Raw genomic sequence first — 27,151 nt, forward strand, 5'->3', positions numbered from 1 at the left:
CAGGAGTGTTTCACAGCAGATACAACTCTTGTATCACAAAGAAAGGGAAATGTATCATTAGGGGAAATGTCTAGGGCCTTCAAACCTTTTAAGAACTAGGTTGATTTTGAGTATGTATTTCATTTTGAAGAATATTTCCTTATATAGGTACACACACACACACACACACACACACACACACATACACACTGCTTGCACTCCAATATATGTATTCCAAAATATACAAAGAAAACTAAAAAAAATCAAAACAATTGATTTATTTTAATGTTATCAACTGCCATTCCACTCAACATAATTAATATATAATTAGGAGAGTGAGCATACTGAAATGCTTACTATATTTATATTTGTTTTAAGGACCCCAAAATGATGAAGTGCATTATGAGCCTATTAAGATTTTTTAAAGTTTGGGGTTCAATCCACTGATGAGATCAAAGTATCTTGAATTAAATTCATATAAGAAGTTACTTTAAGTTTGTTCTGCTGCCAATAATACCATACCTAACACCAGCTATAAATCTTCAAATGTGTATTAGTGGTTCCAAAATAAGATCAAAACAAAGAAAGTTAGAGGATTAGTCTAATGCATTATCACTTATAATAGGGAAAAATGTTTCTATTCCTTTTGCCAAAAATATGTGATCTGAATTTTTCTAAAATCCTTAAATACCAAACATGTCTTGTTAGATGTGTATATGTTTATTTGTTTATATTTTAGGTAAAATGATTCACTTTGTGAATAAAAAATAATCAATGCAGTAACTGTTACCAGTAATATTCACAACACACACAAAAATCTACAACATTGTAAACTTAACTGATATTTTAAGATATTTTATCATCTGCCTTTCTGTTTTAGCTAACAATGAGACACCAACATTAACCACATAAGTGTCATATTTATATAATATTCTGATAATTTTTCAATGTAGTGTTTGATAAAACTTTGAATCTTCACACCTATACTCACTGTATCTTTAATATTTGGAAGCATTTGTAAGATTGATTTATAGCCAACCAATAAAATTTGGAATACATGTGGTTGCTTAATATGTCTTTGTCATCATTCCAAGGTCCTATCCACTTAAACCGACCTATGGAAAAGTGCAGATTAATATTTCAGGTCAGGGGCCAGGTGTGTAGCTCAGTAACAGAGCACTTGACAAGCATGGAAAATTTTTTTTAAAAAGGGAAAAAATTCTCAAGTCAAAATGTAAAATAAGGCAACAGAGAGGGGAAGGTCATGTTGAACAGGGTTTTGTTGGTTTAGGTTTTTTCCCTGGTGTTTCAGAAGAGTGCCGAAGACCCAGAATTGTGGTAAAAGGGCGTGTGGGGGAGCTTAAATCTTCACATCCTAAATTTGGAACAATTTCAAATACCTGACAGTGTTGGTTATCCTCCACCTCCTCAAAAGTGAGGATCACCCCTCTACCAATAGCACCTCACATTTCAGACACAGAGCTCCATTTAAGAAAAGAATTGTGACATCAGATAGTGAGTGATTCTGATGGAAGAAGCAAATTTTTTAATGATCAAAGTGGCTTTTCTGCTCTCTAATGGAAAGGCAGGAATTTCTGATAAATTGACTAATAATATTGATGAGTATCTGCACAAAAGAAAACAAAAAAGAAAATCTTCCACTTTTTATTTTCTTTATCTAGATGGAAAATACTCAAACTTGTCAACTTTCCCCCTCAGTTATCAGAGAGAGGGAAGAAATTGGGGAGAAATGATACAGTGGGTGATGGCTGGGTTAAAAAGTGACAAGGACATCTCCTTTCATTCTCATTCCCTGGATCATAAGGAAAATGGTTCCTAAAGAAGCACTGGGCCCCACAGTGAAGGATCCCAGAGGTGTGAACGAATTTGTGAGCCACAAGCTTGCCAGGGAGAAGCATAGAACAAGAGACAGGTGTATCAGGGGAATGCAAAGGCAAGCAGGTGCCAGCCATGAGATGTAGCACAATCTAACAACAAGGTACCAACGAACGAAATATTATTTCAACAAAATTTCTGTTAAATAGCACTATAGGTAACAGTAGAAATGGCAAACTGGTTATTGAAATTGCATCCATAATTGGTAAGTTATCTTGAATGATCCCTAGTTCACCAGTTTCTAACACTCTAGACCAAAGTCCCCCTCCTATCAATTTTATTATAAATAAAAATAAGTAAAGGCCAGTAACATAGACTCCAGAAACTAGAATAGCAACTTCTAGTTTCTTCTGGATTGATTTACATGTGCCTACTATGTATGTAGATTGTATGACAGGCACTCACCTAGCTCAGTGCCCACTGCAACTTTTTCTTGTATATCACTGACCATGATCACATCCTCTAAGAAGCAATTTTCTGTGAAGTTGTACAGATTCACAAAACTGCAAGCACTTGCCTTCATAGTAGAAAACTATTCTCAGGAATATGATTTTTTTAAAAAGTAATTGTTTACCACACAGTATCTAGGTGGACAAACTTTGAAAATAATATATATATATATATATATATATATATATATATATATATATATAGAGAGAGAGAGAGAGAGAGAGAGAGAGAGAGAGAGAGCGCTAATCTGAACATTCAAGCTGATACTGTGCTCCATAGTACCAACAATTAATACCCTTATCTCTCTGTGTTTTGGGACAAACTACATGGAGTTGGGACAAATATATAATTATATAATAATAAAACACTTTCTATCCTAAATTACCCGGCCCTACCCACCATGTAAAGAAAAAAATACTATTTAATAAAAAAAAAACTCACCATATCTGTATCTGAGACAGGGCCAAAACTGGTCACGTAGATATTAGTGAAGACTTCAGTAATACTGTCTAATATAGGAAAAAGAGATTGAATACAGATTTTATATAGTGACAACAATAGCAGAGAGAAGGAGTCAAGTACAGCATGATATGGTTAGAAAGACAGGTGGTAAATTTAAGAATAACTACTTTTTAATTTCTCTTCAATTTTCACAACCAATAAAAAGCTATACCTAGAAGTAATCTGACATTCTTACTGAGAAAATATACCTAACTAGAACTTTCCTTTTTAAAATTATATTGCTCTGTATGAAGAGCTTCTTAGCAACCACTGAAGTAAATTAGTTAAAATAAATATACTAGTGGTACTGACAATAAAAAATGCTATTATTTGACATATTTCTAAATTTTATCTTTAAATATATCAACTGTCATTTCATGATGGTAAGATTTACACTTTGTAAATCATTATATTTTTTCCATAAAGCACATAAACAAACTGTTAATCATAACATAATTCATATTAATATAAAAAGCTGTATTATTCAGTAATATAAAATAAAAGCAAATAACTTTCATTAATCACAATGGATTACTTCCAAACAAGTTTACCATTAAATGTATTTAAGACTGCCTGAAATGCTGTATTGAATTGCATTCGATTCTAAAATTATGTAACTTATTAACTGTAACAAAATTAACTGAATTGCTCAATTAATCAGATGATTTAGATCTTTGATTTTAAATAAAGCCAAATAACAAAGGGAAAAGGTTCAAAGAAAGAACTTAAAACAAAAAAAACTTTCATTTTTCTTGTATGAAGGAAAGCTACATTGTTCATTTCTACCATCAGAAACCGAATGCCTCATCTTCTGTTGAACTTGTAATTTCACACAAACAATATTAGAAAATATTTTTCATATTGTACTGAAATCTACAGCCATTTAGAGACCAAATTTTATCTGTGATGTTGAATTAAACAAAAATTTAAAAACTAAAACCAATTTTTAAAATACTTTGCTGACTACCTACCACATATTCTTCATAGTACTAGAAATATGACAATCTGCATGACAAAGCTATGTGATAGATTCTTGGTAATCATCTCTACCCATGTGTACAACAATGAACCCAAACGTTAACAAATGTGCCCAATGACCCACAGCTTAGTAGAGTAGAGAGAGCCAGGTTTTAGAACCCAGCAATCTGTCTCCTCAGTCCTCAGGCTAAACCAAACCATTACAACACTGTCACGGATAAACACGAAACTAAATGTAGCTTCTTATTAACTACGTATTTCTAACCATCACAATACCATCTGCCAAAAGTACCTAGTATGCCAATAAATCTGTTTATTTAACTTTATTTCATATACTATTTCAAGCCTAAATCTGTATTTGTGAAATTTTATTATAGAATCCCTTTAAAATACATATTTGTAAAGTTATTCTCAGCTACCACCTACCCCAAACACCTGCACAGAGTCAGTTTTCTGGGTACACAATGTGTGCTATCCTATAGAAACACTGTCCAAAAGAGTATCAGGTTTGGTTTAATGTCCTGCTTTGGCTCTCTTCAAATTCTTTTTATTTTTAACAAAGTTCTCATGTTCTTATTTTGAATTGGACCTCACAAATTATGTTGCTAGTTCTGGACATAAATTATATATGAGATTAGAAAGAAATTATGAACATGAAGTTCAAAGTTGGGTTATTCTTTTATCTTTTTTATACCAAATCAATCAAGCTAGAGCGTTTATTCAGTAAACAACTGAATAAAACTTTAGTCATTACAGATATTAATTTTAAATGTTCCAGAGAAAAGAAATTAAAATGTTAAGGGAGTTTTCACCCTAAAATAATCAACAGAATTATTTTCTTTAGTCTGAGTAGTAAAGTTAAAGGGGAGAGATGATCAAAATTGTGTGGCTGTGCTGATACTAAGGATGCGAATAACATTCACTATGTGCCAAATGGAAAGCAAAGGGTGAGAGGGCAATGTCAATACCTAGTGACCACCTTGAGGTGTCAGCTAAGAAGTGGAGAAAGAAATAAGATTAGCCATGAAGATGTGAATAAGAGAAACATCTAAAGATGCAAAATATAGATACACAACATTAACTTAAGAAAAGAAATTATTCCAAAGTTTACTGACATCATATATACAGCTAAAAATATATCATTGGAAGGGATAGTCTCCCACCATCCAGGTTCAGAACTAGGAATATCAACAAGGCAATCACTGATCATGAATATCCTATAGCTGTCAGAGCCTGAGAAAGGAGAAATCTCACTACCAGGGAGTTTGTTTCAAAGTTGTCTGTTTCAAACACAACCTGTGTCTGTTTCAAAGTTCAATCTTTGATTTTGGTTTGGCTTTCGGCAAGAAAAGGGAAGGGAAGGATTTAGAGATGACATCATATGAATTTATGCTATGTGTACGTCTTGTGACACTGATTTGTCTGTCTGTAGTATCTTCTGATTATGTTTTGTTTTCTCATGTTGATTTAGAATACAGTGGAATTGCACCACTAATATGTTACTATATTCTGATTTGTGGTACACATGTATGTAAAAAAGTAAACAAAGAAACTCGTCAGGTTAGCAATCTTGATCATTCTGCCTTTTAGGAGCCAGGAGTTGCCCTCTTAAGCCCTGACCACTCTTGTACAGATCACACTAGGGCAGACCTGACTCAGAGCCTTTACACTGGCCATTATCTTTTCTTTGTAAATATTAGTTAATTGTTTCTCCATCTTTAATTCTCAATATAAATGTTTTCTCATTAGAGCAGGGGTTATCCTGCTATCCAATATAAAAATTCTAATCCCATTTTCTATCTTTGACACTATTTTTATAGAACTCTTTTGAATTTGCCAATATATTCATGCCTAAGTATATCTTTCACTTGATTTTTGTTTCGTGTTTGTTACATCTCCTCAAACAGGATCCACGGTCCCTACAGGACAGGTACTGTGTCATTTCCTCTTATTTTCATGTTACAAGTGCTTACTATATGGTTTGTCATGTATTAGGTGTTATTATATATTTGAATAAGCAAATTCCATTATAATTCTTATAGAATATCTATCTTCTCCTAAAGTATTCCATGAACCTTGAAAATGGTCATGCGTAATTGTCACTACTCATAAGGAAAAGAGAATTATTTGTGAAGGCAGAGCCCCAAACTTTTCATTGACAAAGGCAGGTTGAAAATTTAGGTAATAGATTCCCAATGAAATAACAAGACAAAAATTTGATTCTAATCAATTTTGGCAAAACCTTACCATTTGATGAAGATGGTTGCTGAATAAATCATATTATTGTCTGTACTTTTCTGAATGTCTGTGATATTTCACAGAAGAAAAAGTACCTGAAGGATATCCAAAATCAATATATGAATAATTTCAAGAAAGGTTCAAATTAATTCATGAGAAACTGTTCCTCACTGAGTAAGGCAGCATACAGTAACAAATAAGGCTTCTTTACAAAATCCTCTGCAAAACTATGAAAGAACAAATATTTTTATTCCACAAGATTCACTTGAGCTAGACCTTTGGGGATAAAAAGCAAGTGAGACAAAAATCTCTGCCTGTGAAGAATTCACAACATAACAGGCAAAAATCATTAAAGAATAAAGTCCAGCAATATCTGCTATAACTAAGAAGATAGTATATAGATGCTCAGAGAAGCAGCTTGGAGAAAGACATCTAGGTAATTGTTAGCCTTTTGTGTTTTTCAAAGGTGGTAAACATCCCCTGGGTCAATAAAGTGCCCAGAAGATATTCCAGACTGGGAAGTCCCTATGAGCAAAGGTCAAGTCACACAAATAGCCATGTCTAGCTCATGAACATGGTTACTCTGGGCAGCAGAGGGAATGATCAGGTTAAAAAGAAAGGTAGAAGTTGTGTCAAGAAAAAAAACAAAAAAACAATGTGCCACAGTGATGAGAATATCGTCACTATCTTTGTGGAAATGTGATTCCCTGGGGGACTATGAATTGGAGAGTATTGTATATGTTGTTGGAAATGCCACATTACATTTATTACAATGGGAAAGCTGAATCAAAGGAAACTGAGGACAGTATATTCCTGTGTGGAAGGAATGTAACTATTAAGGCAAAAGCCAAAAAGTAAAATAAAATAGGAAAATATAAAATAAAAGGAAAACCTTGTTAGATTTTAAAAGTGATATTATTGAAATAGACCTTTTTGTTGAACTATTATGGAATTTGAGAGGCTGAAATAAGCAATTTTAGAGAATAAAACAAACTAAAGAGGATTAGAATGTGAATGGTTGATAAGGACAAGAAGAGAACAAGTAGAAAATATGCTTTTTAAAAGCTTGTCAAAAAAGATATTTGATGAACTCAAAATAGTTGAACTGAATGGGCAATGTAATATACAATGGCAATTGAATTTTCCAAACAAAAATTTATAACATTTGTTAAGAACAAAATAATGCCTTTCATAAATGATTCATGGACATTTGATACATGCATTTTCTTTGCACCAAATCTCCTTTCTTTCCTTTCCCCAAACACATCTTTCCTTTATTTTCTCTAGATACCTATAATAGTATATACAATGTTAGAAATGGAATCATAAAAATATTTCTGAGAAATTCTGCATGCATCAAAAATAGCTGTTGATCTGTTGTTTTATCTAACGAGTAGCTCTGTTATTCTAGGAATGGAAAATACATTCTCTAGAAAAATCCTATCTCCTCCACTTCAATGACATGGTATCCAGTAGAACTATAATGTAAATCATATGCAATTGAATGAAATAGTTTCTAAGCAAAAAATCATCTGCATATTAGAAGAAAGAAAATGAACTTCTTTACTTGACATTAAATTTTAGTATGTTAACCAATCTTCAATAATTATGTGAATTAGTAAGAAAAAGGGAAAGCTTTCATTTATTGTTTTTTGTGGGTTTTTTTAGATTTATGTTCACAGGAATACATTTAGTATAGCACTTCCCAAAATAAGCTAACCACATAGATGGGAAGGAAACTATCTGAGTTTCCAAATCCCCACATGTGATCTGAGATGCCTATATGTGGTCCCTATGTATGCATTTGATATTGAAAATGTAGCATAGTGTTCTTTATTCATAGTATTAATCCTTAGAATTTTCCTTGGATGAATTCTGAAACTATAACTTTCTATGGCTAACCTCTCTCACTCCTGTCTCTAATCTTTAGTCTTATTTTCTTATAGAGTCTAAGAGGGTCTGGCAATGTGGCTTAGTGATAGACCACTTACCCAGCATGCACAAGGCCCTGGGTTTGATCTCCATCATTGTCAAAAAAAAAATAGTAGATCTAAATAGCTACTGAGAAGTGAGAAGAAGGTTGAAGGTTTTCTACTGATTGAAAGATATTGAAGTTATAATATTACAATCAGTGCTAAGATGGAATGAGAATTTTCTTTTTTTTACCAGTTTTGTTGTTTCCATTGATTCATCATGATTGGCTGTACAGTTTTCAACACAATTGAATATAGCCATGGTTTCTTGTTATTGCTGTTTTAACCTCTTCAATGAGGTCCAACCTTTTCCTTCTAGTTTAAAATGCAACCATTTATTAATCATGTTTACTATTTGCTGTTTATAGCTATTAAATAAAATTTAAAAATCAGTTCCTAACTCTCACTATCCACATTTAATCCATATATAGCTACAGCTACCATATTGGAAAGCTCAATTGGACATATTTACTACTGTAGAAAATTCCATAAGATAATATTATATTCTCCCACTAAAAGCCAAATTACATGAAGGCAGAGTTTTTTTTATTTTTTTCCCCTCAGGAAAGCAAAACCACAGCACAAAATGATCCTTGACATTGTGTATGTTCTTAGTAAATCCTTGTTGAATACATCAGTAAATAAATTTTACTCTGAGTTCACAGTTATTTAAAGTAGACATAGCCACTGCTACAAATAAATTATGCAAAAATCAAATGAATGAACACTGCATACATAGTATATGCTACAAGAGCACATTACAAATGAAAACTCCTCTCAGAGACACTTTCTTCACAGTACACCAAAATCTATTGATTTTATTCTAACCTTACTGGTTGCTCCTATGAATCATTCACTCCTGTCCCTTCAACCTGTTAATATTAGAATGTCACAAATCTCAGGTTTCAGTCTTTATTTACCCTCACCTCTTTTATGATTTATTTCACTTACTCAAGAACTCTTTATTTTCTAGTTTCATTATGGAATTTTCTTCTGAAATCTGGACATCTATACCCAATTGTCTTCTAAAATCTCCACATGGCTGTCTGTTATACTTTCCAAACTCATCAAGTTTCAAAAAAATAAAATAAAATAAAACCACTTTGGTGGTCATTCTACCCCTCCTACTGCACAGATTTTAGTTTTATCTACAAACTTTGTTTTTTCTTTACAAAATTAAATCTACAGAATACGAAATTCACCCTTTTAAAATGTACATTCAGGGAATTTTAGCATATCACAAAATTGTGCAACATCAATATTATCTAAATTTAGGACTTTTGTACCACCAGAGCAAACTGTATCCATTACTAGTCATTCTTTATTCTTCTATCTCCCAGGGTCTGGCAACTACTAATTAAGTTTGTGTCTCTATGTATTTGTCTATTTTTTAAAATTTCATTATAAATAGAATACTTTCAATTCCTCATTTTAGAAGTTTTTAATCATGAATGTATATTGGATTTTGTCTAATAATTTTTCTGCATCTAGTTAGATGACCATGAACCATTTATTTACCCTTTATTCTGTTAACATGGTATGTTAAATCAATTGGTTTTCATGTGTAAAGCAAGTCTGCACCCTGGAATCAATCCCACTTGATTTGGGGTGTAATTTTTGCATGCCACTAGATGTGATTTGGTAGTATTTTGTTATGTATCATTTGCCTTTAGTCATAAGAGATATTGATCAGCAGTTTATTGAGATTTATGTGCTAGTTGTATAGTACAGGGGTAAAATTGGACTAATGAAAAGAGTTGGGAAGTGTTCTCTCCACTTCTGTTTTTTAGAAAAGTTTGTAAAGGATCAGTGTTAATTCTTCAAATATTTGGTTAAATTCATGAGTGAGGCATCTGGGCCTGGGTTTTACTTTGTGGGAAAGTGTTTTGTCATTAATTGAATCTCAATAAATTCAATAGATTTGTGCAAATCTATTCAAGTTTTCTGTTTTGTTTTGTGTTTTTTTTTTTCAGCTAGCGTTAGGAGTCTGTGTCTTTCTAAGAATTTGTCTTTATGTAGCTGATGAATTTGTTATCCTACAAATTCTCATAATTGTACTTACAGTAAGAGCAGTATTTATGCTCTTTGATTTAGTGACTTGAAGTCCTTTTTTTCCTTGGTAACTTAGCTAAAAGTCTGTCGGTTATGTTGATATTGTCAAAGAAACAAATTTTGAGTTATTGGATTTTCCTATTGTTTTATACTTTCTATCTCATTGCTTTTCTTTCTAATATTTGTTATTTCTGTTTTCTCCTTGTCTAGGTTTTCCAGCATGACAAATTTTGATTCATGAATTGAGATGTTTCACTTTCTTTAATATAAGCATTTAGAACCATAAATTCCACTCCAGGCACTTCTACGGATATATCTGAAAAGTTTTCTATGCAGTGACTTAATTTTCATTCATCCCAAGACATTTTGAAATTCCGCTTATGATTTATTACTTGAATCACTGTTCCATGAGTATACTGTAAAAGTACACATATTTGTTCCTAAAATTTCATTTTGTTTTTGATTTCTAACTTTAATCCTTTCTGATTGAAGAACATATATTTTATGATTTTAATATTAAATTTATGGAACTTGAGTTCGTATCTAATATATAATTTATCCTGGAGAATGTTCCATGTGTACTTGAGGAGAATATGTATTCCAATATCCTTGATGGAGTGGTCTATATTCATATAAATCTATAAGGTTTGATTGATTTACAGTGTTTTTCAAGGCCTATTTTCATATTGATTTTCTAGTTGTTTTATCACTAATAAATGTGTGGTATTGAAGATTTCAAAGGTTATTATTGAAACATCTATTTCTCAATCTATTTTCTATTTTTGCTATCTTTTTATGTCATTTCTTTTCTTTTTTGTTACATAGGTAATTTCTAGGATATCATTTTAATTCCATTTTTTTTTCTTTTACCATATTTTGTATCATTTCACTATTGAATGCCCTGGGAATTACAAAATGAAATCTTATTTTTAAATTGTCTAATTTTCCAGGTATGGTGGCGCATATCTGTAATTTAAGCAGCTTACAAGAAAGAAACAGAAAGAACACAATCAAGTTCAAAGCCAGCATCAGCAGCTCAGCAACTTAGTAAGACCCTATCTCAAAATAAAATACAAAAAGGGATGGGGATATAGCTCAATAGTAAAACACCCCTGGGTTAAATATCCAGTACCAAAAAAAAATTAACACCAACTTATAAACAGAAATAAAATTTGCTCCATTTACCATTCACTCCATACATCCCTCATTTATGCGATTTCTGTAATATAAATTATACCTTTATAATTTATTAAAATTATCAGCATTATATATTTCTTTTTTGTTTTGTACTGGAGATTGAACTCAGGGGAACTCAACCACTGAGCCACATCCCAGCCCTATTTTGTATTTTATTTAGAGGCAGGGTCTCACTGAGTTCTTAGCACCTCGCCTTTGCTGAGGCTGGCTTTAAGTTCCAGATCCTGCTGCTTCAGCCTCTGGAGCCACACTGGATTTCCAGGCATGTGCCACCATGCTCTGCAGGACACTGTATATTTCTTAGTTTAGGTATCCAATTTTAGGTGAAATAGAAAAAAGTCACTGATAAAAAACATTTATACTATTATATAATTACATATAGGAGTATTTTTATCATGTTATTTGGACTCAAGTTATTCTCTAGTGTCTTTATTTCAACCTAAATGACTATCTTTAGTATTTCTTCAGGGCATAACTGCAGTGACAACATATATCATTTCTTTTTCTAGGATGTCTTAATTTCTCCTTTATTCTTGAATAATAGTTTTTCTGGGTATAAGATTATTGGTTGACTTTTTCTTCAAGCAATGTTAACATGTCCTCCTACTGTCTTTTTTTCTATACTTATATTTTCATATCCAGAATTTCCATTTCTATTGAAATATATAATCTCTCTCTTTTTCAGTGAGAAATCATTTTTATATTTTCATTTTATTCTTCAGACATTTTTCCCTTTCATTTTTTTAATGAACTAGATTTAGAAAAGCTTATTAAAGTTATCTAGAATGTTTCCTATGGATAGTTTGCATTGATTCATGTTTGTTTTTTATATAAAGCATAATTTTTTATATAAAGCATACAGGTATGTTATCCTGTTTTTTGTGGGGTTTTTTTGTTTTGTTTGTTTGTTTTCTGAGAATTATGTTTTTTGGTTGAAAACTTGAAACTTTAAATATTATAATATGCTGACTCTAAAGATCAGAAATCTCCCATCCTCCAGGATGCATGTGTATTGCTGTTATTGTTGTTGTTGTTGGTTGGTTGGTTTTTGGTATTTTTTGTTTAATGACCTCAAAAAACTATTTCTGTAAAGACTCTCTCTTGTTTATCCTTGAAGCCATTGGAGTCTCTGTTCAAGTAGTTTAATGGCCAGGTCATGACAACAGAGATTTTCTTAAGTGACTTGAAACAATAAGTCTCCCAGCCTTTGTTAAAGGTTCTGGGTTGGGACTTGGTATGGGGGATCCCTTCAACACTCCAAAACACAGGGCACAGTTTATAACTCTGCCTTTGCCTTCCCTTCTTTCTGGCAGAGAGCCTCAAGACCACACCAAGTTGAAAGATTGAGTCTTTCTTGGGTTTTCGTAAGGTATGTGAAATAGCCTTGCACTTGATTGTGGATTTTTAGATTTTTAGAAATATGTTTGAGATTTTTAAAAAAACACTATTTATTATCATCTCAATCCCCAGTTTTTCCTTGTAACTTTTCTCCCCCAGTTCTTGATAACCACAATTGGTGTCTTTATGTATACAGATGTGTCCCTACACAATTGCTGCTAACATCTTTTTTTTTTTCCCTGAAAAACCATCCTGGGAAAAATGCTTTCCACATAGAGGGAGTCAAGTTAGATAAATCGAAGCTCCGTAAGAATGAACATACTGGTCAACCAGTGGCAGTTGTTTAGGGATGAAGCTTTGGGGAAATCTCCAGATTCATTCTTTACCTTCCAGCAGTTCCTCTGCTGCTGTTTTTTTTTTACAATTAGAATAATTCCAAAACTGTTGTTTTTTAAGTCGGATATGGAATCACAGAAAAGGGGATGGGGTGATGAATATTCAAATACCACAAAGATCAATGTGCTTACTGACAGCCAGCCAGTTTTCTCACAACTATTCCTTGAATTGTGCAAATCTCCTGTTCATTTCCAGAGTTTTGAGAAGGTTAATTATATAATTTTGCTATTGCTTTTGTTGCTTTTATGTAGGAACAGATTTTTGCAGTCCTTTCTCTGCCACTTCACAAATGTCTTTCTTAACTCATGAATCAGATTGTGCCACATATCTTCACAAAACCTTAGAATGGCTTTTCATCTCAGAGAAAAAGCTTTAGTGTTAGATTCTTGATCTACACAGCACGGCATGATCATTTCTTCTCTTGCCATTGTTCTTTCTAGCCTCTGCCCCAGTGATGTGCTGGGTATTCAACAAGACATCCTCCTCTGTCAGGTATAGGTCTCAGTTACATATGAAGATTAGTCTTTCCTCACTTATTTAAGTATGATTGTGTTAGCATATTCATTTAAACAAACATGGTATGGGGTCAACCACATGCAAGACACTTTCTAAGCATTTAGTAAATACTATGTCTTTTAAGTCCTTGTTCAAGAGTTACATTTTTGTTGTTGTTATTGTTGTTTTGCTTTGGTTTTTTTTTTCTTTTCAACAAGCCCAAATTGTCATTTTAATTTAAGTTTTACCTTCATTGTGCCTCTATCGTTTTGAATTTTCTTTATGTTGTTTCTCTTCATTCCCTTTTTCCATAGAAATGATAACTTCCAACACTCCTTATAATTTGCTTATATCTTATCCACATTGCTTACAATAAAAGCTCCAAGAAAGCAGAAACAGTTGTATCTATTTGGTTTACTGATGTAGTTCTGGAATATAGTAGATTCTGAATGAATAAAAAATCAGTCGCTGGGGCTGATTCAGCTTGGTATAGGGAGGGTGGAATTGGGATTGGGTTCCTCCACCAATTATATATTTGTATTTCAAAAAGATAAAGTATAAGGATCTAAAAAAAAAAAGAGTGTGCAGATTGGTGGAGACACATGAGAGAATACTGAATTTTTACCAGTAGAAAGGAAACTCTATATTCAAAGATCATGAAATGGAAAATAATTGGACTCTATAAAGGAGTAAAATAAAGTGCAGTAAGATAACTGAGTGATTAGGAAAATAGTACAATGTAGATTTAGAGAAACAAATGAGATTATGTGTGCTTCATAACTGAGCAATATTAGACAAGTAGATTCACCTATGAAGTATATCTATATCTACCTCACAGACTTGTTATGCAAATTAAATGAGTTGATTTATGAAATCACTTATAGAGACATATACAAATACAATAGTGTTTCCCATTTATTTACATCTGTATCTACTAAGGGAGCTATTGATTCAAATAAATAATCATTGGACAAATTGCCTAACATCTATGCATGTATGTTTCTTCATCTCTAAAGCAAGAAAGACAACAATAACAACCTCACTGGATCCATTTGGAGATGAAGGCCTGTAAGAAGTATAAAACAGTGCTAGATAATGATGTTCCATAATGTTAGCTATTATTACAGTACTGTTATGATAGACTATAACTGGAGTCTGAGAAGTGGATGAATTAGATCAGAATACAGACCAAGAAGGAAAAAGAGCATACACTAACATTGAAAGAACTCATAAAAGAAAATGAACCAGGAAATTAAGCAAGAAAAGAAAATCCAGAGAGGCAGTGGAACCAAAAGAAGAGAATACAGTGTCTCAGAGACCAGAGATAAGAGTGTTACCAAGGCAATTTACACTTCTACAAAGAAGGGAATACAGACAAAGCTGCTGACAAATCACACAATTTTGAGGGCCACATATTTGCTGAATTTAAAGATCTGGAAGGCATCCAGAGAATAAAATATGTGTGCAGAGGCCAATTTAGAGGGAAAGAAGGAAAGACAAAAGGAACAACTAGAATGATTTTAAATAAATCTTTAGAAGTTCATGAAGAGGAATAAGATTCTAGTAAAGGAGCAAGATGGGGGGAAAGAGACAGGTTTGTTGTTGTTATTGTTGTTGTTTTTCTTGTTTCAGGAAGAACACAGTTGAGCCTATGACAATATACACAGAGAGGACCTGGGCAGAAAGGAAGATGCTGAACATATAGGAGAGAGAAGATCAATGGTGAAAGAAAATTCATGAGTAAACATTCAGGGCATTTATTAAAGAGACCTGGAAATTGATACATGGAGGGAAGGGGAAGGAGGAATGGGAGAATATCCTTGATTTTATTAGGAATGAATAGTGAAAGATAAACCCATACATCTACAGTCATTTGATTTCCAACAAAGGTGCCAAGAAAACACAATGGTTCCAAAATCAGACAATGAGGAAAAACAGTTTCTTCAATAAATGATGGAAAAACTGACTACCCACATGCAAAGAATGACCTTGGACCCTATCTAACTCCTTACATAAGAATCAGCAGAATACAATAGACACTAGTATTGCTGAATGTATATACGTGGCCATATAACCAATGTAATCCTGCAACCTGTACACATGGAAAAATGAGAATTCATACCCCATTTGAATCAAATGTATGATATGTCAAGATCATTGTATTGTCTTGAGCAACTAATAAAAAAAAGAATCACTCGAAAATGATGAATGATTTACATATCAGCCACAAAACTATAATATTACTGAAAGAAACCACAGGGAAAAGTTACACAGCATTAATCTAGGTAATGATTTCTGCACATGAACCCAAAAGCACAAACAATAAAAGAAAAACTGGACAAATGCCTCAAACTAAAAGCTTCCAAAATGAAGAAATTAATAGTAAAGATACAATCCCAGGATGGGAGAAAATATTTGCAAGTTATATAACAGAGAAGCGGATCTTACCCAAATTATATAAGGAAACCAAACAACCAAATAACGAGACAATTAATGACTCTATTTAAAAGTGGGCAGAGGACCAGAATAGATATTCCTCAAAAGAAGATACACAAATGGCCAACAGACATATAAAAAATGCTCAGTTTCACTAATCATCAGGAAAATGCAAATAAAAATCACAATGCTATGTTCCATCACACCTATTAAAACTGTTATCACACAAAAATAGATAACTATTTTAAACAAATGTAAAGGGATTTGGGGTCTAATAGTAGAGAAGCTGAGAAAGTTCCGAAAGAGACATTTCTAGTTATGTGTAAATATATTTAAATCTTATTATACTACACAATTATTTCAAGTTAAAACTTCGATATTTTAAAAATTATATTAACTATATTTAAAATATTAAGATGAAAAATATTATTATACATATAAATACAACCAATTTTGAATCCATAGTCGGTTCCTTGTTTATATTCTCTTGACAATCCTGATTCTTCTACATGCTGTGGTATTCTGTTATAAACTCTAGAAATTCTCTGCCTGAGTGTTCTCTGGCTACAAGTGCTCCTGGAAGTAACACTCAACTAAGGACTGATGAGAGATATAAGAAACAGAGCTCAGCTTTCTCTCCCCCTAAGTGGAAACAACTGAGGCGTGTTCCACACCATTTACCAGAGGTCCTCAGTGGGAATAAACTCCAGTTTTCCTCAGCAGTTGCTTGCTCATTATTCTATCTTATCATGGTTTCCTGGGGTCCCTTCACCACCCCCTCTGATAGCTCCTCCTGACCATTTCTCAAATAAGTCCACATCTTAGTCTGCTTCGGAGTAAAACCAAGCCAAATGCAAGCACTTTTAACTTACTCTAAGGAAGAACAACACTAATTATTCACTGGTACTAACCATCCAGGCAATAAGACATAGTGTATTCACAATTTAGGTATTAACAGTGGTGTCAATGAAGACAAGAGTTTGCGATACTGAGAGTAAATCAAACCACAGATGACATCCCTTCAAGATAAGGATGCTAATAATTTTGTTCCTCATATATCATAATTAAAATGTCATGCACATATTTTAAGACAACTTAGTCATTGCTATGCTTTGCTTTACCCTCTCAGAAACAATAAAGTTTGCTTCCTAAGATGATTCTTAAAACACCTACATGTGTCGTTTGTCATCAATCAATTTCATTAGTCAACAAATACTTATTAAGTGACTTCTGTGAACATGACACTTAGTGTTCCCTACTAAAAGTTGAAAATGTTAAATTTGATAATACAATTTGCCATTATTCTACCACAAAAGAATTCTTGCACCTTACCAAATTACTCTACTCTCGACAGACACTCAATATATATTTGATAAAAAGGATGACTCAAACAATATAGTGCTATATTTGGGTGCTCAAAAGCACCCATAAAAGCAAGAAGAATTAAGAACAATAAGAAAACCAGCATATATTTTGTTTGGGTAGAATCTTCATGTGTTCTGATTATTGTAGTTTTGTTTGTTTACCTTCATTTTTTCAATAAAAAAATGCATTGATTTAAAAAAAATATGTAAGGGGCTGGGAATGTAGCTCAGTTGGTAGAGTGCTTGCCTTGCATGCACAAGTCCCTGGGTTCAATCCCCAGCACCACCATCAAAAAAAAAAAAAATTATTCGCTTATTTTGGGCTGGGGATGTGGCTCAAACGGTAGCGCGCTCGCCTGGCATGCGTGCGGCCTGGGTTCGATCCTCAGCACCACATATAAACAAAGATGTTGTGTCTGCCGAAAGCTAAAAAATAAATATTAAAAAAAAATTTGAAAAAAAATATGTAGCCCATTTGAGCATAACTAAGAATAAAGTATCTGAAAAAAAAATCGAGAAAGCAACCCCATATACAATGGCATAAAAAAAGGAGCAAAGAGGTAAATGATTAACATACCAAAAACAATAAAACATTGATCAAAGAAATTAAGGATAAAACAAATGAATGGAAAAATATTCTCTGTTTATGAATTGGAAGAGTTAATATTGTTTAAATATTCATGCAGATTCACTAATGCAATTCCTACCAAAATGCCAAAGGCATTCCTCACAAAAATAAAATTTACATAACTACAAAAGACCCAGAATATCCAAAGCTATTTTTACCAAAGAAAAAGCTGTAGGACTCACCCTACCTAACTTCCAAATATTCTACAAAGCAATAGAAATCAAAACAACTTTATAGTATACTGGCATAAAAACCATCTCAATCAACTGAAGAGTGAGTCAGTCCAGAAGTAACTGCCTCATCTACAGTCAACTGACTTTCAACAAAGATTCCAAGAACACACATTGAGGAGAAAGTCTACTGAATAATTGATGTTAGAAAAAGTGATTACCCACATGCAAGAAGACAGACTGGGACTTAAGCTCCCACCATGCAAGAATCAGTCCATATTGGATAAACCAATATTGGATAAAAAAAAAAAAAAAGAAACAGCATTGGATAAAATTTAAATATAAGACCTGAGGTTGTTAAACTACTAAAAGAAAACACAGGAAACATCTACACAACATTGATCTGGACAATGATTTCTTAAACATTTAGCCAAAGCACAAAATGCAAAAACAAAAATGAACTAACTGCCTCAAGCTAAAAAGTTTCTGTACAGTGAATGAAGCAATTAATAGAAAAGACACAATCATGGGACGGAAGAAAATATGTGTAAATTAGATATTAGGTAAGGGGCTCATCCTTCATATATATGAGAAGCTACTTGTTTTTGAGAAACTACTCAAAAATAAAATAAATAACATTCTTTTAAATGAGCAAAAGACTAAAATAAACATTTCTCAAGAGATGATGGCCATTAGATGCATAAAAAGAGTGCTTAACATAACTAATCATCAAGGAAATGCAAAATAAAACTACAATGAAATGCCACTTCACACCTGTTAGAATAGCTAGATGAAAGATAACAAGTGTTGGTGAAGTTGTAGAGAAATGGATCTCTTGTGTACTTTTGGTGGGAATGTAAATTAGTAGAGCCGTTTTGGAAAACAGTAGAAAAATTAATTTAAAAACTAAAACCAGAATTAGCACAATGCAACAATCCCACTACTGTTCATACTAGGTATACACAAAAGAATGGAAATTGGTATGTGGAGGAGTTGTCTGCACTCCTGTATTCATTACAGTACCATTCACAATAGCCAAGATACGGAAATAACCTAATGAAGGCCTACCAATGGAAGAATGAAAAAATAAAAAAACAACTGTGGGGTGTGTGGGTGGGTATGGGTGTTTGTGTGAGTGTGTATTTACTCAGTCTTAAAAAGTAGTGAAGTTCTTTTTGTGACAAGAGGATAAAATTCAAAAGACGTTAAGTGAAATAAACTAGGTACAAAAAAGACAAATATTGCATGATCTCACTTGTGTGTGCAATCTTACAAATTCAATCTTATATAACTAGAGAGTAGAATAGTAGTTACCAGAAATTGAGTGGTGAGAGGAGTGGGGGCATAGGGGAATGGCTGGTCAAAGAGCACATGCTTTTAGTTATAAATTATGGGACTGATAAATTATGGTAATATTGTGCACTAGTTCTGGTAACTATAACAAGGTGACTGATGAATATATGGTACACTTCAAAATTACTAAAATTACTAAAAATTGTGAAATTACAAAATTACTAAAAAGTAGATTTTGAATGCTCTTACGATAAAGAAATAAGTATGCATTTGATGGATATATTAATTGGGCTGTTGGATAATTCATATATATATATATTATATATTTATATATACTACATTATATATTATATATTTTATATAGTATATATTATATGTTTTATATATATATAGGTGTGTATGTATGTGTATGTGTGTGTATTCTATTGGATCATTCCATTACACACACACACACACACACACACACACACACACAGATCACATTGTATCCTAAAAGTTTCTATATATATGTTTGTCAATCAAACTTTTAAAGTAAATACCTTTAGGCTTTCAGATGGCATACATACAAAAAGTCTTTAAAGAACTGCAATGCAGTAGTATCTGCCTGTGAGTGACAAATAAATCTGACTTAGAAATCTTTATGGTCTATGTCCACCAAGCCTGGAGACTGTTCTGGCTCTCAGTACCTTCCTGTAGTTAGATTTGCACTGCTTTCCCACTCTGAAATTTCTTTCTCCAATATGAGTGATTTGACTTCTGCTGATGGGGAGTTGAAGACACCATCCTTCCCAAAGCACCAGTGAAGGAAATCCTCTAAGAAAAGAGAGACTGATCTGCTTTGATTTAATGTAACCATTTGAATCAATTAACAAATATCCACCAAGGGCTTACTAAGTACAACTCAGAGAAATGCTAGCATTACAAACAGGAAGAGAATGCTTCCTAAGGGAAGCTGCTTGTGGTACCATGGGCAGTTACATTCCTGAAGGTAATGTTTCATCAAGCAACTGCTGCATATTCATTCTGGGGCTTTGATGAGGAAGTGAAGATGCTTTCAAAGATACCCCTTTATTACATGCTAGTTTCTCCTGGAAGGAGATTTTAGGGACTCTGCCCCATTCCAAGTTGATAAACAGGTCATCCAGAATGCATGGGTTATTCTAAAACACTAAGAGTCCAAATTTTAGTCAGAGAACCAGCTCCTGATGGTCTACTTGGGATTGTTGCTAAATTTGTAGCTTATTAGGAGCCATCCTGAGAGCTCATCCTGTTCCCAAGTGCAGTAATAAAAAAACAGTTTAATTGTTGAGCTATGAGAATTTAAAAACTATGCTGATATAAATGTATATCTTGCTCCCAATATTCATTTTAATCTGAGATAATTCAATATATAATAGGTGTAAAATATCTTTTGTTTTGTTTTGTTTTGAGGATGCTAGGAATTAAACCCAGAGCCTAGTGCATGCTGAGCCATATCCCTGGTACTTTTTAAACTTCTTTTGAGACAGGGTCTCCCAAAGTTGCCTAGGCTGAGCTCAAATTTTCAAACCTTATTCCTTAGCCTCCCAAGTTACTGGAAAATAAGGTGTTGAGTTCACTATGCCCAGATTAGGATTTTAGTATAATGATTTATTTTATAAATCAATATGTATTAAATATTCTTAATGCACTAAGAAATACAATTCTTATTTATTACTAATATTAAGGGATTGAAAAATCTTATTATATTCATTTACTAATAAATAGAACATAATTTAAATTATATAACAAACTGTTTTTGGGTTTTTTTTTCATAACCGCCATGTAATGCTACCACTGATAACAATATTTATGTTTATCTTGAAAGATAATTTTTCTGTTCTTTATTTTGTATTTTGTAAAAGGAAAGCAGTTAGATAAAAGTATGATCACTAAAATTACAACCCAAACAATTTCAAATATAATCAATATCTTTCCAATATATAAGATTCTACCTCCTCCTTTATTTTGAGCCTTGTTAAAAGACACCATCTTCAAGGTAATTGTTATATTTTTAGACTCAGTCTAAACTTTTTATTTTCCTGGTGCTAGAGACAGAACCAAGGATATTACGAATGCTAAGCATTTGTATTCCACCCTTGAGCTATACTCCTAGCCTCTCAATATGGACTCTGATCTATATTCCACATTAACTTCTACTGGGTTCTTTCAGGTCTATTTCCTATAAAACCCTTGTATTTTCCTTTCCTCTCCATCCTCACATCTGGAACTATTTCTTCAGGATTTTCCTGCTTCCAATCTTGCCAGCTCCTGTTTACCTTCTGTGATACTACCAAAGTGTAATCTACTCATTAGAAATCTTCTGATGCCTTTTCTATGATCTTTTTTTTTTTTCAATTATTATCCTTTGCCTGAACAGATTTTCAAAGATCTCAGCATGGCACGTGTATGTCTGTCCATGATCGCATGCTGACCCACAGCCATTCTTAACTGTGCCCCAGCCCTGAAAAACCCACATTGCTCTCCTTCAGACCTTTGTATTTGCTTTTTCTTTTATTTCTATGTAAATGTCTTCTCATTTAATCTTTGTTCTTAAAAAAGTTCAGCTCAAATAACACTTCTGGAAAATTATTATTGGTATCTCTGGGATAGTTCATCAGTCTTTTGGTTTTATTTGCTTGTATTTTTTTTGGTTCCAGGCATTTTTGCTATTTGGGGTTTGAGAATAGTTGATTTGCTTCTTTGTTTCTTTTGTTTTATTTTCTTCAAATGAGGTATTCAAATTATATTGTAACTCACAAAGCATAAGAAATCATGAAATGGACATTGTATTTGCATCTCAACAACTCCCAGCATTCCTTTCAATAGGAGCAACATAGAACATCACATACAATCATAGAATTAAACAAAGCAATATCCCAAGAAAAATCACTTTATTTTTTATTATTTTTTATCATCCAGTTGTTTTTCTCTTAGAAATGTCGCTAAATAGGAAATTACTTTTGAAAGCATTCTTTTTGGATAGCACATTATAATTAAGAATAAGGCCATACAAATCTTGTCACACTTAAATATGAATGAGTCAATTCTTTATACCATTAATAATCTGGAATCAATTACATGTAGGAAAATTATTAGGGTGGCAATTCGGTGAATTCCATAATCTTTTTGGAAAAATTTAAAGGCAGGGTTTTTAGATTTAGATGCTGAAAAACAGGTTTTAAAATCATTTGTTTGTTTCAAGCAAAGTACAGTGCTCATATTCAATGGTTCATCATTTTCCATCTACAACAATCCAAAGTTAAATGCATTCAGACCCTTGTTGGCAACATTACAAACTCATGCTATCGTTCCCTGAATCTTCTGGATCAGCCTCAAAAAGAAACTGTATTTATAACACAGATCTTATTGATATTCTAATTTGATGACAGACTTTCTTTTTTCACTTTCTTCTTAACAATAAATTTAACTTAAAAGACTATAAAGAGAAATCTACTAAAGTAATTAACTTTATCACATATTACTAGGTGTTATTTCCTAAAGCTATGTATATTGGAAAATATTATGATTACTTTATAGCTAATATGTAATTATGAACTTGTAGAAACCTAAGTAGCAACCCTTAAGTACTTGTCATATCTATTGAATTACCAGTGTAAGATAATAAAAGCAACTTACCAGCATTAAGCGTTAACTCTATGCCCATATAGTAGATTAAATTTTTGTATGTGATTATCCTATCTACATATGTCATACCTATATTAATTATGGTATTTCAAATCTAAATCTAAAGAATTATATCACTGTATATTAAATCTGCAACTTCCGATAAGGTCTACCTGTAGAAATGGATAAATTTCTACATTGAGAAATGGATAAATAAACTTTTTTTGTCCTTTTGTCCTCCTTCAAAGAAAAAAAAATATTGAATACTTATTATACCATGTCATAGAAGACAAAGAACATAACATGTAACTATCATAGTCTTAAAAATAAAAGAAACAAGTAAATACATCATTATCCATAAAATGTAAATAGACAGTAAAAACAAGCAATGGGTAAAAACAAGTAATGGATGGTGTGGGGAAACAAGAGAGCTGATAAGGAAGGAGGAAGATGGTCTTGAACTAACAGCTGAGTGTTAGGGAAAGCTTCCCAGAAGCACATGTGCCAGGTCACCTTTCTATGCATAAAGCATGCTTGCTTTTATTTTTTTTCCTTCTGGTTTAAGAAGATAAAAATCAATTCAACTAATCTTATTATGTGTTCTCATAGCTGCAGTCTTAAAAATAAAAGGAGAGAGAGAACACATGAACAGCAATGGATATTAATACCTATGACAGGCCACCTTGATGAAGTCCTGGGAGATTTAGGGCTCTACGTGGTGAGGAAGGCTTAAGAAAATAGATGCGGTAGAAGGTTTATGCCTACAAGTGAGTGTAGAAATTAGTAGTAACAGGAATTTAACCAAAAATTCACTAGACACCGAAGAGCTATAAAGAGGATGAGAAAATATAAGTATGAAATGAAAGCAATGGCAGAATTATCTGATGGTCTTCAAAATGGTTTTGGAAGTTATGCTTACACCTGGTCACAAAACACTCATTAATTCAAGTTCTCAAAATGAGCATTCTTTGTAATTTATGATATATTTCATCTTCATTATAATACTGTCCCCAAATATTCAAGACTTAAACTTTTAAAACTGACTTTCCAAGGAAAATTAATACAGACTATGTTTGAAATTTAAAAATTGGATTTACTATTCATTGCACTAAAGCATATCTAATTTGTCAGCTGTGATCATGTCTCATATAAAATATTTTAATGCAAATATTCAAATTGCTTTATTCTTTTTTAATTCCATTTTAAGCTTTATTCTTTTTCTTTCTCTGATGCAATATTCTATTATAAAATATTTGGGTTTTTTTCCCCCTGTCCTAAATTCAGTTTCCATAACTAATTCTTACAAAAATATTTGGTATATAAACTTGTAAGTTTGTACATATGGAGTTTTACTAGAAAATGATTCCCAAGTGCTCACCCTTGCTTGTTCCTGCCATTCTTTCTAGTCTTTTAAGCTACTGTGTCAGCTCTCCAGGTAGTTCTAGGAGGCAACTGGGGTACAAACCAGCTCATAGATCAGAGAGTCGCCACCCTATGTCTGCCTTCACTGATCCCAAATGTGAAATTGTGAGACCTTTAATAAAGGCATAGAACCACTATAAATAAGCCTTTGCATTTCAGGAAATAGAAAAACATCCAGTTTGTGGTCCAGGAGACAGGGATAGGTAAATTGGGGGATTCCATTTGTGCCCTGATACTCCTCAACCACACCATTCCTTCTTGCAACTGACACTGCAATTCTGAAGTCTATTTACAACTGTTGAGCTTCAGTATTTTGCTTATATTTGTAACTCACCATTTATGAAAGGGAAAAAGAAAACCCAGAAATGGTAAGTAAACGATATAATTTATTTTTCCTTTGGTCCTCCCAGAAATAATAATGTTTGCATCTCCTCTTGCTATGAAAGTCTTTATGTATCCCATCTGTAAATGTTCACAAGAATATAAATCCAATACAGAAATGAAATTCATCATTTCCTGAAAGCACTGTGTCAGTTCTCTTTAGTTCCTACAGATATATCACCACATAAGGAGAAGGAATGAGATCCACTTTTGCCCTTGGAAGAGAAATTTAAGACAGACTTTGGGGCCTTATTTAGTCAGGTAATTTCATCCATTGTCCATTTCTATTGACTCTATAGCACTTTTCTCTATGTGGCCGGAGAACAATGAGCTCATGTCACAGGGCTCTTAGAAAGGAGGATCATTTCCTTCAATCAAGAAGGCTGTGGGTAGCCATATTGATTTAGGAGAATGGCTATAGCAAAGTACTTGAACCAGACAACCTAATGGGAGATGAACAGGCAGGGCCAGATGTAGATGGAGCTGTCAAGTAAAAGAAGTTTTTCCCTAGGAAAACCTGTAACCTTTTTGTGCCTTTCGGTTTTTTCCTGAGCAGTAGAATTGTCCTCAGACCCCTCAATGGTTGTATTATCGTTTATTTAGCACTAGCTTTTCATATATACCACTTAAATGAGTTCTGAGGATGATATAAGGAATACAATAATGTAAGTGTGTAAAGCAAGCTATAAATTTTAAAATAACAATAATCAATTATTATAACCCTTTCCCATGCTTACGCCAAACCTTGTGATTATCTTCAATTATCCTCTTTAATACCCTCTCTCCTCTCACTATGAAAGGATATAAATACAATACAGAAATGAAATGCTTCGATTCCTGAAAGCACTGTGGCAGTGCTTTCAATCCACCAGGAAACATATTGACTCAATCGAGTAAGTATATCTCTAATCAGATAGGTATGGTGGTGCACATTTGTCCTCCCAACTACTCTGGGGGTCTAGGCAGGATATTCATAATTAGAGGTCAGCCTTGGCAATTTAGTAATCTTGTTTCAAAATAAATTATAAGAAGACATGGGAATAAAGGTCAATGATAAAGTGCTTGTCTAACATGTGCAAAGTCCTAGGTCCAATCCCTAGCTACACACACACACACACACAAAAAAAAAACTGTGTGTGTGTGGAGGGAGTTTTCTTGGAGAGAGAGACAGAGACTTTGGAGATTTATTAAGTCAGGTGAATTCATCCACTGTCCATTTCCATTGACTGTACAGCACTTGTCTCGGTGTGGCCAGAGAACAATGAGGCCATTTTGTTTGCAGACAGATAAATAGACATATCTTCAAAACCAGATAGATAGATAGATAGATAGATAGATAAATAGATAATCTCCAAAATCCTATCACTTTACAAGAATTCTACTAGTATGCTACTATGACCCTGGTTCAAGCCATCAATGTCTCTCACCAGGAAAGAGCAATGTTCCCTTAATGGTTTCCACACTTCCATTGCCCTGGGGTTGTCCATTCTCATTACAGCATACAGAGTGGACCTTATAATGAGAATATCAACTGAAGCCAAGCCTCTGCTAAGAACTCTGCCACAATTCTCCATTTTACTGTGAAGTGGTGGTCAAGGCTCTAATAATGCCAGCAGAGCCCTGCGTGACTTGAATCATCCTCATCATTGAATGTCTGAATTCATCACCTGCTAACCTAGCACTCCACCATGTTGGCCTCCTTCCTCTCTTCATGCTCTCCCTGGGTACCCTTTGAATTGACTGCGCGGCTTGCAATCCCAGAATGCAAATCTTCCATCCAGTGACTTCTTCAACCTTCCAGTCCCCATTGAAATGTCAACATCTCAACAAGGCTAAAATTAACAGCTCCCTATAAAGTAGAATGCATCTTACTCTCAGTTTTCCCACAACTCATTTCCTTGCTTTACTTTTATTTATTGATTTTTATTTTCTTCAAAGCATTCATCACTCACAAACTATATATTTTGCCTCTTTAGCAAGTTCATTATTCTGCTCCATTCACAAAATGTAAATTCACAATGGCAGGAACCTGTTTTATTCACTGGTAGATTTCAATGGATTAGAACAATTGCTGACACATACTTGGCACTCAATAAATATGTAATGCATAATAAATGCATGAAAAATTAAGACAAATATTCTCTTTGTCTGAGTACATATCACATTCCAGGGCTTTGTTAAGTATTTTGCATACATCATCTTATTTCCTCTCATAAATACTGTGAGGTAAGTATTACTCTTCTTGGCAAATACAGAAACCAATATTTTAGAGTTTGTTACTTGTTCAAGGTTACACAGCAAGTAAGTGGCAGAGCCAGG

At 33.2% G+C, this 27,151-nt stretch overlaps 1 protein-coding gene and 1 non-coding gene across 8 annotated transcripts in view; one reads left to right on the forward strand and one right to left on the reverse strand.

The window, feature by feature from the left end:
- Gabra2 (gamma-aminobutyric acid type A receptor subunit alpha2) overlaps positions 1-27,151 on the reverse strand; it is a 135,045-nt gene that overhangs the window by 76,601 nt on the left and 31,293 nt on the right. For 6 of the 7 annotated variants that reach the window (XM_021722775.3, XM_078021253.1, XM_078021254.1 and 3 more), the window contains one exon: positions 2,767-2,834. The exons of the other annotated variant lie outside the window; for it this stretch is intronic. In XM_021722775.3, coding sequence (XP_021578450.1) covers positions 2,767-2,834 — 68 coding nt within the window. The remainder of the gene's footprint in view (positions 1-2,766; positions 2,835-27,151) is intronic. 7 annotated transcript variants of the gene reach the window in all.
- Trnaa-ugc (transfer RNA alanine (anticodon UGC)) lies at positions 17,510-17,582 on the forward strand. The gene has a single exon. It is a non-coding gene; the product is annotated as a tRNA-Ala (tRNA).

The sequence above is a fragment of the Ictidomys tridecemlineatus genome, chromosome 9, assembly GCF_052094955.1.
Source record: "Ictidomys tridecemlineatus isolate mIctTri1 chromosome 9, mIctTri1.hap1, whole genome shotgun sequence".
Taxonomy (NCBI): Eukaryota; Metazoa; Chordata; class Mammalia; order Rodentia; family Sciuridae; genus Ictidomys; species Ictidomys tridecemlineatus.